Source organism: Bombina bombina, chromosome 6 (assembly GCF_027579735.1).
Source record: "Bombina bombina isolate aBomBom1 chromosome 6, aBomBom1.pri, whole genome shotgun sequence".
NCBI classification, from domain to species: domain Eukaryota; kingdom Metazoa; phylum Chordata; class Amphibia; order Anura; family Bombinatoridae; genus Bombina; species Bombina bombina.
The window spans coordinates 263,857,378-263,869,684 of NC_069504.1; the positions used below are offsets into that span (position 1 = coordinate 263,857,378).

General features: G+C 43.5%; 1 protein-coding gene across 1 annotated transcript in view; it reads right to left on the bottom strand.

The window, feature by feature from the left end:
* RAP1B (RAP1B, member of RAS oncogene family) overlaps positions 1 to 12,307 on the bottom strand; it is a 355,352-nt gene that overhangs the window by 47,492 nt on the left and 295,553 nt on the right. The window contains exon 7 of the mRNA XM_053716828.1: positions 11,537 to 11,652. Coding sequence (XP_053572803.1) covers positions 11,566 to 11,652 — 87 coding nt within the window. The 3' untranslated portion in view covers positions 11,537 to 11,565. The remainder of the gene's footprint in view (positions 1 to 11,536; positions 11,653 to 12,307) is intronic.

Below are 12,307 nucleotides of genomic sequence, written 5' to 3' on the forward strand. Positions count from 1 at the left end.
ATTGTAACTTAGGTTAGGATTTATTTTACAGGTAATTTTGTAATTATTTTAACTATTTTAGCTATTAAATAGTTCTTAACTATTTAATAGCTATTGTACCTGGTTAAAATAAATACAAAGTTACCTGTAAAATAAATATTAATCCTATAATATAATTATAATTTATATTGTAGCTATATTAGGATTTATTTTACAGGTAAATATTTAGCTTTAAATAGGAATAATTTATTTAATAAGAGTTAATTAATTTCGTTAGATTTAAATTATATTTAAGTTAGGGGGGTGTTAGGGTTAGACTTAGCTTTAGGGGTTAATCCATTTATTAGAATAGCGGCGAGATTCGGTCGGCAGATTAGGGGTTAATAATTGAAGTTAGGTGTCGGCGATGTTAGGGAGGGCAGATTAGGGGTTAATACTATTTATTATAGGGTTAGTGAGGCGGATTAGGGGTTAATAACTTTATTATAATAGCGTTGCGGTCCGGTCGGAAGATTAGGGGTTAATAAGTGTAGGAAGGTGGAGGCGACGTTGTGGGGGGCAGATTAGGGGTTAATAAATATAATATAGGGGTCGGCGGTGTTAGGGGCAGCAGATTAGGGGTACATAGGGATAATGTAAGTAGCGGCGGTTTACGGAGCGGCAGATTAGGGGTTAAAAATAATATGCAGGGGTCAGCGATAGCGGCAGAATAGGGGTTAATAAGTGTAAGGTTAGGGGTGTTTAGACTCGGGGTACATGTTAGGGTGTTAGGTGCAGACGTAGGAAGTGTTTCCCCATAGCAAACAATGGGGCTGCGTTAGGAGCTGAACGCGGCTTTTTTGCAGGTGCTCAAACAGCCCCATTGTTTCCTATGGGGGAATCGTGCACAAGCACGTTTTTGAGGCTGGCCGCGTCCGTAAGCAACTCTGGTATCGAGAGTTGAAGTTGCGTTAAATATGCTCTACGCTCCTTTTTTGGAGCCCAACGCAGCCATTCTGTGGACTCTCAATACTAGAGTTATTTTAAAGGTGCGGCCAGAAAAAAAGCCAGCGTTAGCTACGCGGGTCTTTACCGACAAAACTCTAAATCTAGCCGTTAGGAAAGAAATGCTTTATAGCCAGTAGGATTTATGACAGAAAAACTTGGATTTTCCACTGCATACAAATGTATTTTCTTTTTTTAAATAGAGTAGAAATATTTTAAACATGTCACCCAGACAGGGATACCTGACCACTATGGAAGTCTATGGATCTGCACTTCCTCTCTGTATTGAACAAGACTATTATCATAATAGAGAACATTTAAAGTTTGATTAAACAGCTGTTCTTAAAAGTTGAAATCTTTTTCCTGAGACCATAAACCATCCAGACTACTTGAACAAATCATATTGGCTAAAGATATTTACTGTAAGTGATTTGCTTTTATTTTTTCAAAATAAAGTATATAAGTGTGTTTATATAAGCATTATGTCATTGTTATAACTAATAGGTAAACCTGTATGTACACCATTTATGAGATTTTTAGAAACTTTAAAATCTGTGGAAGAGTTATGGGATTCTAAAGAACATTCCCTCTATCCTTAAATCACTTAGCAAAACACCACAAACCCTGTAACATCTCTAAGCTTTTACAGATTTTTGGACCACTAGAAACATGAAAACTATTTTATTTGACAAAAAATCTTAAGAAGCAGTTAATTTTCCCTCCCCATGTGAGCCAGAAAATGAAATGTATCTGGCCAGGAACTAATAATTTGATGGCACCAGAGAGCCTTTGGTAAGATTTATCGGAAGTCCAAAATGTTTAAAGCACCACAATCACTTACATGTTGTTATTAATGCCAACACAAAAACAGAATTTATGTTTACCTGATAAATTTCTTTCTCCAACTGTGTGTCCGGTCCACGGCGTCATCCTTACTTGTGGGATATTCTCTTCCCCAACAGGAAATGGCAAAGAGCCCAGCAAAGCTGGTCACATGATCCCTCCTAGGCTCCGCCTACCCCAGTCATTCGACCGACGTTAAGGAGGAATATTAGCATAGGAGAAACCATATGGTACCGTGGTGACTGTAGTTAAAGAAAATAAATTATCAGACCTGATTAAAAAAACCAGGGCGGGCCGTGGACCGGACACACCGTTGGAGAAAGAAATTTATCAGGTAAACATAAATTCTGTTTTCTCCAACATAGGTGTGTCCGGTCCACGGCGTCATCCTTACTTGTGGGAACCAATACCAAAGCTTTAGGACACGGATGAAGGGAGGGAGCAAATCAGGTCACCTAAATGGAAGGCACCACGGCTTGCAAAACCTTTCTCCCAAAAATAGCCTCAGAAGAAGCAAAAGTATCAAACTTGTAAAATTTGGTAAAAGTGTGCAGTGAAGACCAAGTCGCTGCCCTACATATCTGATCAACAGAAGCCTCGTTCTTGAAGGCCCATGTGGAAGCCACAGCCCTAGTGGAATGAGCTGTGATTCTTTCGGGAGGCTGCCGTCCGGCAGTCTCGTAAGCCAATCTGATGATGCTTTTAATCCAAAAAGAGAGAGAGGTAGAAGTTGCTTTTTGACCTCTCCTTTTACCTGAATAAACAACAAACAAGGAAGATGTTTGTCTAAAATCCTTTGTAGCATCTAAATAGAATTTTAGAGCGCGAACAACATCCAAATTGTGCAACAAACGTTCCTTCTTTGAAACTGGTTTCGGACACAGAGAAGGCACGATAATCTCCTGGTTAATGTTTTTGTTAGAAACAACTTTCGGAAGAAAACCAGGTTTAGTACGTAAAACCACCTTATCTGCATGGAACACCAGATAAGGAGGGGAACACTGCAGAGCAGATAATTCTGAAACTCTTCTAGCAGAAGAAATTGCAACTAAAAACAAAACTTTCCAAGATAATAACTTAATATCAACGGAATGTAAGGGTTCAAACGGAACCCCCTGAAGAACTGAAAGAACTAAATTGAGACTCCAAGGAGGAGTCAAAGGTTTGTAAACAGGCTTAATTCTAACCAAAGCCTGAACAAAGGCTTGAACATCTGGCACAGCTGCCAGCTTTTTGTGAAGTAACACCGACAAGGCAGAAATCTGTCCCTTCAGGGAACTTGCCGATAATCCTTTTTCCAATCTTTCTTGAAGGAAGGATAGAATCCTAGGAATCTTAACCTTGTCCCAAGGGAATCCTTTAGATTCACACCAACAGATATATTTTTTCCAAATTTTGTGGTAAATCTTTCTAGTTACAGGCTTTCTGGCCTGAACAAGAGTATCGATAACAGAATCTGAGAAACCTCGCTTCGATAAAATCAAGCGTTCAATCTCCAGGCAGTCAGCTGGAGTGAAACCAGATTCGGATGTTCGAACGGACCCTGAACAAGAAGGTCTCGTCTCAAAGGTAGCTTCCAAGGTGGAGCCGATGACATATTCACCAGATCTGCAAACCAAGTCCTGCGTGGCCACGCAGGAGCTATCAAGATCACCGACGCCCTCTCCTGATTGATCCTGGCTACCAGCCTGGGAATGAGAGGAAACGGCGGAAACACATAAGCTAGTTTGAAGGTCCAAGGTGCTACTAGTGCATCCACTAGAGCCGCCTTGGGATCCCTGGATCTGGACCCGTAACAGGGAACTTTGAAGTTCTGACGAGAGGCCATTAGATCCATGTCTGGAATGCCCCACAGCTGAGTGACTAGGGCAAAGATTTCCGGATGGAGTTCCCACTCCCCCGGATGCAATGTCTGACGACTCAGAAAATCCGCTTCCCAATTTTCCACTCCCGGGATGTGGATAGCAGACAGGTGGCAGGAGTGAGACTCCGCCCATAGAACAATCTTGGTCACTTCCTCCATCGCTAGGGAACTCCTTGTTCCCCCCTGATGGTTGATGTACGCAACAGTCGTCATGTTGTCTGATTGAAACCGTATGAACTTGGTCCTCGCTAGCTGAGGCCAAGCCTTGAGAGCATTGAATATCGCTCTCAGTTCCAGAATATTTATCGGTAGAAGAGATTCTTCCCGAGACCAAAGACCCTGAGCTTTCAGGGATCCCCAGACCGCGCCCCAGCCCGTCAGACTGGCGTCGGTCGTGACAATGACCCACTCTGGTCTGCGGAATGTCATCCCTTGAGACAGGTTGTCCAGGGACAGCCACCAACGGAGTGAGTCTCTGGTCCTCTGATTTACTTGTATCTTTGGAGACAGGTCTGTATAGTCCCCATTCCACTGACTGAGCATGCACAGTTGTAATGGTCTTAGATGAATGCGCGCAAAAGGAACTATGTCCATTGCCGCTACCATCAACCCGATCACTTCCATGCACTGAGCTACGGAAGGAAGAGGAACGGAGTGAAGTATCCGACAAGAGTCCAGAAGCTTTGTTATTCTGGCCTCTGTTAGAAAAATCCTCATTTCTAAGGAATCTATAATTGTTCCCAAGAAGGGAACCCTTGTTGACGGGGATAGAGAACTCTTTTCCACGTTCACTTTCCAGCCGTGAGATCTGAGAAAGGCCAGGACGATGTCCGTGTGAGCCTTTGCTCGAGGGAGGGACGACGCTTGAATCAGAATGTCGTCCAGGTAGGGTACTACTGCAATGCCCCTTGGTCTTAGCACCGCTAGAAGGGACCCTAGTACCTTTGTGAAAATCCTTGGAGCAGTGGCTAATCCGAAAGGAAGCGCCACGAACTGGTAATGTTTGTCCAGGAATGCAAACCTTAGGAACCGATGATGTTCCTTGTGGATAGGAATATGTAGATACGCATCCTTTAAATCCACCGTGGTCATGAATTGACCTTCCTGGATGGAAGGAAGGATAGTTCGAATGGTTTCCATCTTGAACGATGGGACCTTGAGAAATTTGTTTAAGATCTTGAGATCTAGGATTGGTCTGAACGTTCCCTCTTTTTTGGGAACTATGAACAGATTGGAGTAGAACCCCATCCCTTGTTCTCTTAATGGAACAGGATGAATCACTCCCATTTTTAACAGGTCTTCTACACAATGTAAGAACGCCTGTCTTTTTATGTGGTCTGAAGACAACTGAGACCTGTGGAACCTCCCCCTTGGGGGAAGTCCCTTGAATTCCAGAAGATAACCCTGGGAGACTATTTCTAGCGCCCAAGGATCCAGAACATCTCTTGCCCAAGCCTGAGCGAAGAGAGAGAGTCTGCCCCCCACCAGATCCGGTCCCGGATCGGGGGCCAATATTTCATGCTGTCTTGGTAGCAGTGGCAGGTTTCTTGGCCTGCTTTCCCTTGTTCCAGCCTTGCATTGGTCTCCAAGCTGGCTTGGCCTGAGAAGTATTACCCTCTTGCTTAGAGGACGTAGCACCTTGGGCTGGTCCGTTTTTACGAAAGGGACGAAAATTAGGTCTATTTTTTGCCTTGGAAGGCCGATCCTGAGGAAGGGCGTGGCCCTTACCCCCAGTGATATCAGAGATAATCTCTTTCAAGTCAGGACCAAACAGCGTTTTCCCCTTGAAAGGAATGTTTAGTAGCTTGTTCTTGGAAGACGCATCAGCCGACCAAGATTTCAACCAAAACGCTCTACGCGCCACAATAGCAAACCCAGAATTCTTAGCCGCTAACTTAGCCAATTGCAATTGCGAAAAAACATGAAGGAATTGTTCAAAATTCACCAAACTTTCACCACAGTGTCTTAAAGCCTTGAAAATATTGCACACCAATTTTGGAAGCTTTAACCCTTAAAATAACGGAACCGGAGCCGTTTTAAGCTTTAACCCCTTTACAGTCCCTGGTATCTGCTTTGCTGAGACCCAACCAAACCCAAAGGGGAATACGATACCAAATGACGCCTTCAGAAGTCTTTTATAAGTATCAGAGCTCCTCTCACATGCGACTGCATGCCATGCCTCTCAAAAACAAGTGCGCAACACCGGCGCGAAAATGAGACTCTGCCTATGCTTTGGGAAAGCCCCTAAAGAATAAGGTGTCTAAAACAGTGCCTGCCGATATTATTATATCAAAATACCCAGAATAAATGATTCCTCAAGGCTAAATAAGTGTTAATCTCAATCGATTTAGCCCAAAAAAAAAAAAAAAAAAAAAACTCTAAGCCATCTCCGTGGAGATGTTGCCTGTACAACGGCAAAGAGAATGACTGGGGTAGGCGGAGCCTAGGAGGGATCATGTGACCAGCTTTGCTGGGCTCTTTGCCATTTCCTGTTGGGGAAGAGAATATCCCACAAGTAAGGATGACGCCGTGGACCGGACACACCTATGTTGGAGAAATAAAGAATCACAGAAAACCCTTGGCAAAAACAAAAAAAAAATGAAAATCTTCTACAGAACGCCTGGATAAATGAATACATAAAATAAGACTAAATATCTATGTAATCCGCTGGACAAGTTATAGACCTCTAAAATAGAACACTGGCTAATAGATACCATTAGATTGGAAAGAAAAAATAATTCCTCCTTAAATGAACAGGGTTTACTGCACACATACAGTCTCAAAAACAAATTTCGCAAGGACCTGAGGAACATGAGAAACAAAGAAACCTGAAGGAACATCGTCTTAAAAAGACTAGGACGACACAAAAATCTAAATTCTAAAGGAAAAGACTGAAAGGAAACTGCTGGAATATCTTGGCCCATTGCTAAATGGAGCTATATGCAAGACTACAATAAAACAGAGGACTTCCCAGCAGATATACAGTACATAAAGATAATGGCTAGAAAAAAATATAACTCTTACCTTAACCTTTTTTTTTCCTTCATGATTTAGATACAGAGTATAATTTTAAAAACCGTTTCTCTTGGTATCCTTGTTTAAGAGCATATCTAGGCAGGCTCAGGATCGTGCACACATCTGGAGCACTATATGGCAGCAGTTGGACAACAATGATTTTAGCAACGTTATTCACTTTTTAAGCACTACCTGGCAGCAGTGTTTGCATGATGTATAATTGTTAAAAACAGTGTAGAAAAACCACTTCCATTACCGTGCTCCAGACATTTGAACGCTTCTATGCTTACCTTTTAAATCACTTGATGATCCTTTTGAGGCCACAAACCGATATAAAAACATAAATTATGCTTATCTGATAATTTTCTTTTCTTCCAATGGAAAGAGTCCACAGCTGCATTCATTACTTTTGGGAAATAAGAACCTGGCCACCAGGAGGAGGCAAAGACACCCCAGCCAAAGGCTTAAATACTCCTTCCCACTTCCCCCATCCCCCCTGTTATTCTGCCAAGAAACAAGGAACAGTAAAAGAAATATCAGGGTGAAAAGGTGCCAGAAGAATAAAAACAAAGACGCCCCACATAAAAATAAGACGGGTGGGAGTTGTGGACTCTTTCCATATGAAGAAAAGAAAATTATCAGGTAAGAATAATTTATGTTTTTCTTCCTAAATGGAAAGACCAAGCTCACAAGCCCTAAATGGGTCCTGACAATAATGGGCGGCAACGCCCAATCCAAATAGAAACCACAAGGTGTAGAACCAGGTAGGTTCTCCCAACATCTTGCAAGGATTGGAACAGCTAGCTAGTACACGATCAAGGCACAAACAGCTGCAGCTTGTTTCAAAGAGCAACCCTTCACTTGCCAGGCAGCAAGTCAACCAGCGCCTAGGAACAACTGATAACGGTGACCAAACATCATCCGAGCTCAGAACACTAAAGTATTCAGGCAAAAGAACCTGTAGCATACCCAGACGAAGGTAAAAACCAGTCAAGAACATGCAGCCATCCTCAGGATGACACAGAATAAAAACTTGCAAGAGGCGGCTACCAAAATGTAGAGTGCTAAACGTACAGAAGGCACACTTTAGGCAACCGAAAACGCCAGACCTACACATAGGTCTCGAAAATAAAAGGAGAGCCCAGAACCTCAACGAGGACCAATGCGCCCCCAAGATCCAGGAAGAACGGATCTCAGGACCTACCTCCAGCCGGGCCAGCCCAAGCATCGGCAGGTCTGAAATCAGTGGGCCAGAAAAGCCCCAGCTCAAAAAAACGAGTGGAAAAAAGGGACAGTTATTACAACAGTGCTCGGATGCCAACCCGAAAACACATGGAGACCGTCGACAAGGCAGTAGACCTAGAGATCTAGCTAAAGGCCCAACAGACTCAAGGCGGAGCCAGCAATTCTCCAGATGGACAGAACAACCCAGAGAGCTTACCTCTCTCTGAAATAGGATAATCCGTCTGTCCCAACCTCCTGAAGACAGGAGAATCCCTAAGATAGGGACCACACTTCCGAAAAAAGGGTATAAGCCCTCCCAGACGAAGGGGACTGGCAAAAAGGCAGGAAGGACAGAGTACCTGCCCTCAGAACACAGTCGTAAGCTGAACCAAGAGAACAAATCTCCAACGCCCTGATCTGAAAGGAATCCCCTGAAGAATTGAACTTGCCAGCACACAGACAAGGTGTCATAGCTGCAGTGGTTCCACAGTGAACCCTTTGCTTGTAGAGCAGCAAAGCCATCACACTATTTTAGCAAGTCGACCAAGGGAAACCGACCATAGGCGAAAGGCAAGCCCAAGGGGCATCGGCACCCAGAAAAACCTGGCCAACTGAACCAGTTCAACTAGTAAACAGCTTGCTAGCACACATTCAAGGTGCAAATAGCTGCAGCTGGTTTCAAACTGCAGACCTTCCGCTTGCTAGGCAGCTAAGCTAACCATCAGGCTACTACAGCTGGCTGTACACAGCCCAAGTTTCCTGTAACTGGGGAACCCCGGACCACCTCTAGATCCTTACAGTCCGGTACAATCCGCAACGGGATCCACAAAAGAAAACGCTGAGTGAGAACCTCAGCCACCGGAAGAACCAGAGCGAGGAGAGGTCTGAACCCCCAAACAAACAAGAACCCAGAAACTGAAATCCCCCGTCTGATACAACAACTGAAATCCCCCGTCTGATAACCATACAATAACCAAGTAAAATGGACAACGAGAAAAACTTGCAAGTCCCGACCAAAAGACAAGACTATCCCTTGCCAGAGTCCAACGCTCCAAGAAACTAAGGAAGCAAAGACTAAGAACAAGGGGATACCTCGAGGATAAAGTGACTCGAACAAAGGCTAGTCTCCACATCACCCCCCTAAAAACAGAGAAGATGAAAGGAGGATGCAGAGTATTCCCCAGATCCGGGAAGAAACCCTAAACAGAGCTCAAGGAGACCACACTGCCCATGTCCCTACAAAGGAACCAACTCCCGAAGGGAACCAGGTCCCCCTAAGAAACCGGAGGAACAGACGAAGTCCGAAAGGTCTCAAGAAGAGAACCACAGCAGGAACAAGTCCAAGGACAATTCCAGAAGGCCAAACCGCCCAAAATGGTGATAAGGAGGTGCTAAGCCCCCAATCCTCCCAAGAGAGGAAAGAAACTCTAGGCCCCAATGAAATCGGAGCAAAAAGAGTGACGCAGCAAAACTCCACTGACCCAGTCAACCAGATTGAAGGCTGAATAAGGACTGACACAATCCTCCCTGCCATACCGATCCTCTTAGAGAGCTTAGCTGAACTTGTAAAGAAAAAACACAAATAATAAATGTGAGCACTGAGCGCCCCACCGGATCAGCCAGGCAGAACAGGCGCCACGTGTCTGAATAAGCCACATGACAGAAGATCTGAATCCCAGCAGGACCAGCCGCAGCTGGGGTCATAACTGTCAAGCTGCCTAAATCCTCCCTCAGAGGGGAAGGTAAAACAGACAAACATAGGACTAACATGTCCCTTAAACTTCCGAAGAAGCAACAAGAGAGAATCGATCCCAGAAGTTCCTGAAGGAAACACATAATCGAAAATAAAAGAAATCCTAACCGGATAAAAGAAAATATAAGGCAACCCATAGGTTAACGCCTAGGAAGAAAACAGGCATACCCGCAAGACCAGCCACACAGAACGCTGATCTTCCAACAAAAAACTGGGAAAGATCTCAATAAGCAGACGATTCGGAGATTACATCATCTCCTCATGTCTAATAAGGTGAGCAATTCGAAGTAGAATACTGCGGATTCCTGTATCCGTTAAGGATAGGATCCTCCAATAACTCAAAAATGTGTCTGAGTAAAACGCGGAGACGTGCTATTCTTTAACGAAAAGCACAACACTCAGGGACAGCTACACCTGCAGGGAAGTGTATAGGCCCACCCAAGGCCGGTAGACCCGGGACAATCGGGAACGAGCACAGACGCAAATAAACGCCTGGACTTGACCTGTGTCAACGGGGCCAATTCGCATTCTTCACAAGACGAAGAATCTGAATAGTCTCAGCATCAGAATCCTTCATAACTAGATAGAGAATTAATAATATGGACTAAAGAAAAAACTTAAACGGCAATGGCTGGGGCACTCGCCACCTCCTAGAACCAGACACTAGCAGGCTCTAATTTTTGAGTCGCAAAAGATCAAAATCAAAGGAGCGCCAGTGGGTGAAGCGCTGTGAGATATTTGGTTATTCTAATTTTTCAGTCGCCACACGGTCAGGAATGCGGAAATGGAAGACGAGAACCTAAACACGTCCAGTCACAAGGTGAACCGTACAGTACAAAAAAGCACGGCCAACCATAAGGTCGCGTCACTACCAAAGGCCTTTATGTTCTAAGCCAAGAGCCCAATTAACACTACACATAAGCAGATTGAATCACATAAACATGATTAACCCTTGATTCCCAGATACCAAAGGAACCTCACTGAGACAATATATATATATATATATATATATATATACACACACATACACTTAATAAGTCCTGCAAGATAGTTCCTTACGGGAAACAAAAGGTTACAGTACATTCTGATGAAGTAAAATGAAACGATCTTACCGGAATCTACGCCGTGGAACAGGAACACGGCCCTTCAAGTGTAACGAATAGTAGCAGCGCCTCCACCATGGACTTGAGAGAAGAAAGCAGGCAGCGAAGCGAAGTTCGACAATGCTGATTGCCAGTGGAGCTGTTAATATGAGTCGGGATGGTTTCCCAGAAAGACTCTCCCTGCATCTCCGGACTCTAACTTTCATCCAGGCCATCACTGATAGACTGATAGGATTACTAAAATCTCCCGTCCCATGTCGAAGAGTACTACCCTCCATAAGAGACAGAACAAACTTCTGACACTTCTCTGCCAACCTCCTGAGACGAAAGGCAAAGAATGACTGGGGAATGAGGGAAGTGGGAGGAGTATTTAAGCCTTTGGCTGGGGTGTCTTTGCCTCCTCCTGGTGGCCAGCTTCTTATTTCCCAAAAGTAATGAATGCAGCTGTGTACTCTTTCCATTTAGGAAGAAAAATCTAACCTGTTGGTCATTTTGGTTTACCACAACATAAAGGGTACTTATTGTTACCTGGTAGTATGCTACAGTCAATACTGCCATCACTAAAACTGCTTATGCTTGCTACTGAGCAACAACTATGTGGTAATAAATTAGTCAAACTTTTCAGAATCAAATATTTTGCCGCAGCTGTTAGTAGACCCGAATTAGCATTTGTGTGCATCTCTCTGAGATGGACGATAACTGCATCAAGTGTGACACCGGCTTTATTTTAGCATTTAGACATAGTTGTAAATAAGAAATTAAATATATTACCTGGCTCAGAGCTACAGCACATCTGTTTATTAAAGAAGCTGACACGTTGACTTTTTACGTGCCTTGCCTGGTACAGGAGTTTTTCTGTTAATTTGTCGCACAAGGTCGTAAAAAATCTGCAAAAAGCAAGAAAATTTCAATTTTTTTTTATATTCCTAATAAACACAGCTCTATAATATATTACAAGTGAATTGTTAAGTATTGCATCAGCATGTGCCTAATGTTATCATACAGCAAGAAATCCTAAAAACATAATTTATGCTTACCTGATAAATTTATTTCTCTTGTAGTGTAGTCAGTCCACGGGTCATCCATTACTTATGGGATATATTCTCCTTCCCAACAGGAAGTTGCAAGAGGATCACCCAAGCAGAGCTGCTATATAGCTCCTCCCCTCACATGTCATATCCAGTCATTCGACCGAAACAAGACGAGAAAGGAGAAACTATAGGGTGCAGTGGTGACTGGAGTTTCAATTTAAATTTAGAACTGCCTTAAAAGACAGGGCGGGCCGTGGACTGACTACACTACAAGAGAAATAAATTTATCAGGTAAGCATAAATTATGTTTTCTCTTGTTAAGTGTAGTCAGTCCACGGGTCATCCATTACTTATGGGATACCAATACCAAAGCTAAAGTACACGGATGATGGGAGGGACAAGGCAGGAACACTTAAACAGAAGGAACCACTGCCTGTAGAACCTTTCTCCCAAAAACAGCCTCCGAAGAAGCAAAAGTGTCAAATTTGTAAAATTTTGAAAAGGTATGAAG